The sequence below is a fragment of the Physeter macrocephalus genome, chromosome 20 (genome assembly GCF_002837175.3).
Source record: "Physeter macrocephalus isolate SW-GA chromosome 20, ASM283717v5, whole genome shotgun sequence".
Lineage (NCBI taxonomy): Eukaryota > Metazoa > Chordata > Mammalia > Artiodactyla > Physeteridae > Physeter > Physeter macrocephalus.
The window spans coordinates 30,258,100-30,261,088 of NC_041233.1; the positions used below are offsets into that span (position 1 = coordinate 30,258,100).

At 49.0% G+C, this 2,989-nt stretch overlaps 1 protein-coding gene across 1 annotated transcript in view; it reads right to left on the minus strand.

Moving 5' to 3' along the window:
- PRXL2A (peroxiredoxin like 2A) overlaps positions 1-2,969 on the minus strand; it is a 13,559-nt gene extending 10,590 nt beyond the window's left edge. Inside the window, exons 1-2 of the mRNA XM_028481308.2 lie at positions 2,935-2,969; positions 409-588 (exon numbers count right to left, since the gene is read on the minus strand). Coding sequence (XP_028337109.1) covers positions 409-586 — 178 coding nt within the window. The 5' untranslated portion in view covers positions 587-588; positions 2,935-2,969. The remainder of the gene's footprint in view (positions 1-408; positions 589-2,934) is intronic.
- Between the last annotated feature and the right edge of the window lie 20 nt (positions 2,970-2,989).

A 2,989-nucleotide genomic window follows, 5' to 3' on the forward strand; every position in this document is an offset into this window, starting at 1 on the left:
GTAGAGCTGATTCACTTTGTTATACAGCAGAAACTAACACACCATTGTAAAGCAGTTATACTCCAATAAAGATGTTAAAAAAAAAAGAAGAAATAGATTTTATCTCTTACCAAAAAAAAAAGTAAAAGCTAAAATGTAAAAGATCAATGTACAAGTACACCAAGATCATAACTACATATTATTACGTGTACACCTGGAAAAAAATGTGTGAAAATAAAAAAGATTATTGTGGTAGGGTAATGGAATTATCAGTAATTCTTAAAGTGTTACTAAATTTTTCCTAATGTTATATTGCCTTTTCAATTAAAAAATAAAAAATAAAAGAACTGTTTTAGAGAGAAAAAAACTAAGTAAGCCTGCATCCCAGCATCTTGGAAAAGTACTGACACCAGTGGAGTCACTGCTTACCCTTCTCCAGTGTTTTCAGGTCTATATCCTCCAGATACTCCAGCGTTGCTTTCTGGGGCTTGGGCAGGAATACGTCTGTGTTGGCCAGGAGCAGAGCCAAGGCAGCAGCCCCTATGGCCCCCGCACCAATGGACCACATTCCCATGGTGAAGAAACTTGGATCCTGGAGGAAAGACATTTCTGGGGATTGAGAGAAAGGAAGAAGACGTTACTGTTCCCACAGGACAGCCGGAATCTGATATCCCGGACAAGGCTCCGGCTGGGCAGCCAATTGGGGGCCAGAGGCAAAGGGAGGGGGAGCAGCAGTGTCAGAGATGGGACTGGACAAGGGCTGCTAACTGAGCACCTGCCCACCTGCCGCTACGGGAGCCTGGGAGTACAGCAGACACGTGGAGGTTCCTGCCCCAGGGGGCTCGCTAGTGGGTCAGCAGCCACGACAGAGGCGACAGCCTCTCTTGCTGCTCCCCTCCCCTTGCTCCAGGCCGTGGCCTCCCAGCCTGGTGACGCTTCTCCAGGCTGTGTCACTGCCCTCCTCCTCAGTCTCTGCTCTCTCTTCCTTGCAGTCCAGGAGTGGCAGCTCCCACCTCCCTGGGGAGGGAGCAGCCTCTCTGTGTGATTAGATTACTTAAGAGACCAATCACCCTGTTGTAACCCTACCCTTCCTCCTCGCTGTGAACCCCTCAGACACAGAGACCAGGTCCTATTCATCCAGCCCCCAGACAGTGCCCAGCAGGGCCTCACTCGAAGTAGGCAGGCAATCTCAGTACGTTTCTCCAACTGAGAATACCTTTATTTTTTACTCATTATACAAATAAAACAGGCTCACGGTGAAAACAAAACAAAAAACCAAAAAAGAAGCAATACATAAAACCACAGTTGACTAGAAAGCAAATATCCTCTCAACATCTACCACCTGTTAAATTATACAGTTTAATAGAGATGGCCACTATTAGTCTGACATTTTTTCCCCCGTGAACAGAATTATACAGATGTCTGTCCAGTGAACAGGTAGAGAGACTGAGAGAGAAGGCAACATATAAGAAAGAGCATGGTGCTGGGGTGTCTGCTTCAGAGGACTGGGCAACAGACAGTCCGCATTGGGCAGGGGGCTCTGTAGTTGAAATGGAGGTCCAGGCAGGTCCTATAGCATCCGGCCTCCTCCCCAGCTCATTCTTGGGGGCCTTGCCAAGGCTTCCTCTAGTTGGGAAGCCTTGTGCTTCTGAGTGGGAGATCCTGGAAGCAGCCCACCCCTGTAACCGCAGCAAGTACCCCACCCAGCCTTCTTTTCTTGACAACCACTTACAATACCTATCTTTCCATCTGGCCCTCTTGCCATCCTAGGATCTGACTTACGCCAGAGCCTTCCTCCCTAAGTACCTGCATGACTCTATGTGCTCGGATCACTGGGTACCGACCTGAGGTGTGTGTCTATGTGTATGTGTGTGTGTGGCCCACCTGACCTCATCCCACCTAACCAAAGGCTTAATTCTCCCCTGCAGGACTTGACTCAGGAGAGGACCTCTCCAAAGGATTAAGCAAAGGCCCAGAAATCCGCATGTCACTGCCAAGGAGGGGGCTGTGAGGGATCCACTGCCATGAGGTAGGGTTGGGAGTAACTTGGTGGTGATAACTTTGGGAAGAAAAGGGTAGGCCAGACGAGTGTTTAGGCCAGCCCGGGAAGTTCAAGACTTGAGTTCAGAAATAAAAGGGATGCGCGTCTGGAGCCTGTGCTCCGCAACAAGAGAAGCCGCCATAGTGAGAGGCCCGCGCACCGCGATGAAGAGTGGCCCCCGCTTGCCACAACTAAAGAAAGCCCTCGCACAGAAATGAAGACCCAACACAGCAAAAATAAATTAATTAATTAATAAACTCCTACCCCCAACATCGTCTTAAAAAAAAAAAAAAGAAAGAAAAGGGAACATTCAGACAGGGGATGTGGAGTGTGTACTGGGAATGACCAAATGAAAATAGCCTTTAAGAAAGAGGAATTTGGCATCTGTACACTAGGGGAGAGGAAAAAGAAGGGGACTCTGTGTGTGTTGGGGGAGGAGGTGAGCTGGGAGAGAAGAGTTTCTTATAACCTCAAAATGTGCTCTCGTGCGCTGCCAGCATTGGCATCGTGGAGAACTGCAGAATTTCCAGCCTTACCTCAGAGCTAAAAAATCAAAACCTGCATTTTCATCAGACACGGCAGGCAATTCACAGGCACATAAAAGTTTCAGAAGCATTGTCTTGGAACAAAGAATTCAGGTTTTGTGGTTGGTTGGCCATAAGCCACAGAACAAAGTACAGCCATGAGGGCAGGCTGGCCTTGGAGAGCTGGGCCTTCCTCAAGGGCCAGCTTCTGTGCCCTCAGCTCAGTGTGTGAGGGCAGCCACGGAGACAACGAGAGTCCCCAGGGCACAACTCCACACCTCTGCCCGAGTGTCCTTCCTCACTCGCTCTATTCTGCATGACTCAGACGCCTCTTCCAGGGTCTTCTTGGGTGCTCTGCCTACCCCCGTCCCCCAAGAGGGGATTACTCACCCCCACCTGTGTCCAAATCACACCACGATCCTTCTGATTTGGACCTGTTTTCAAG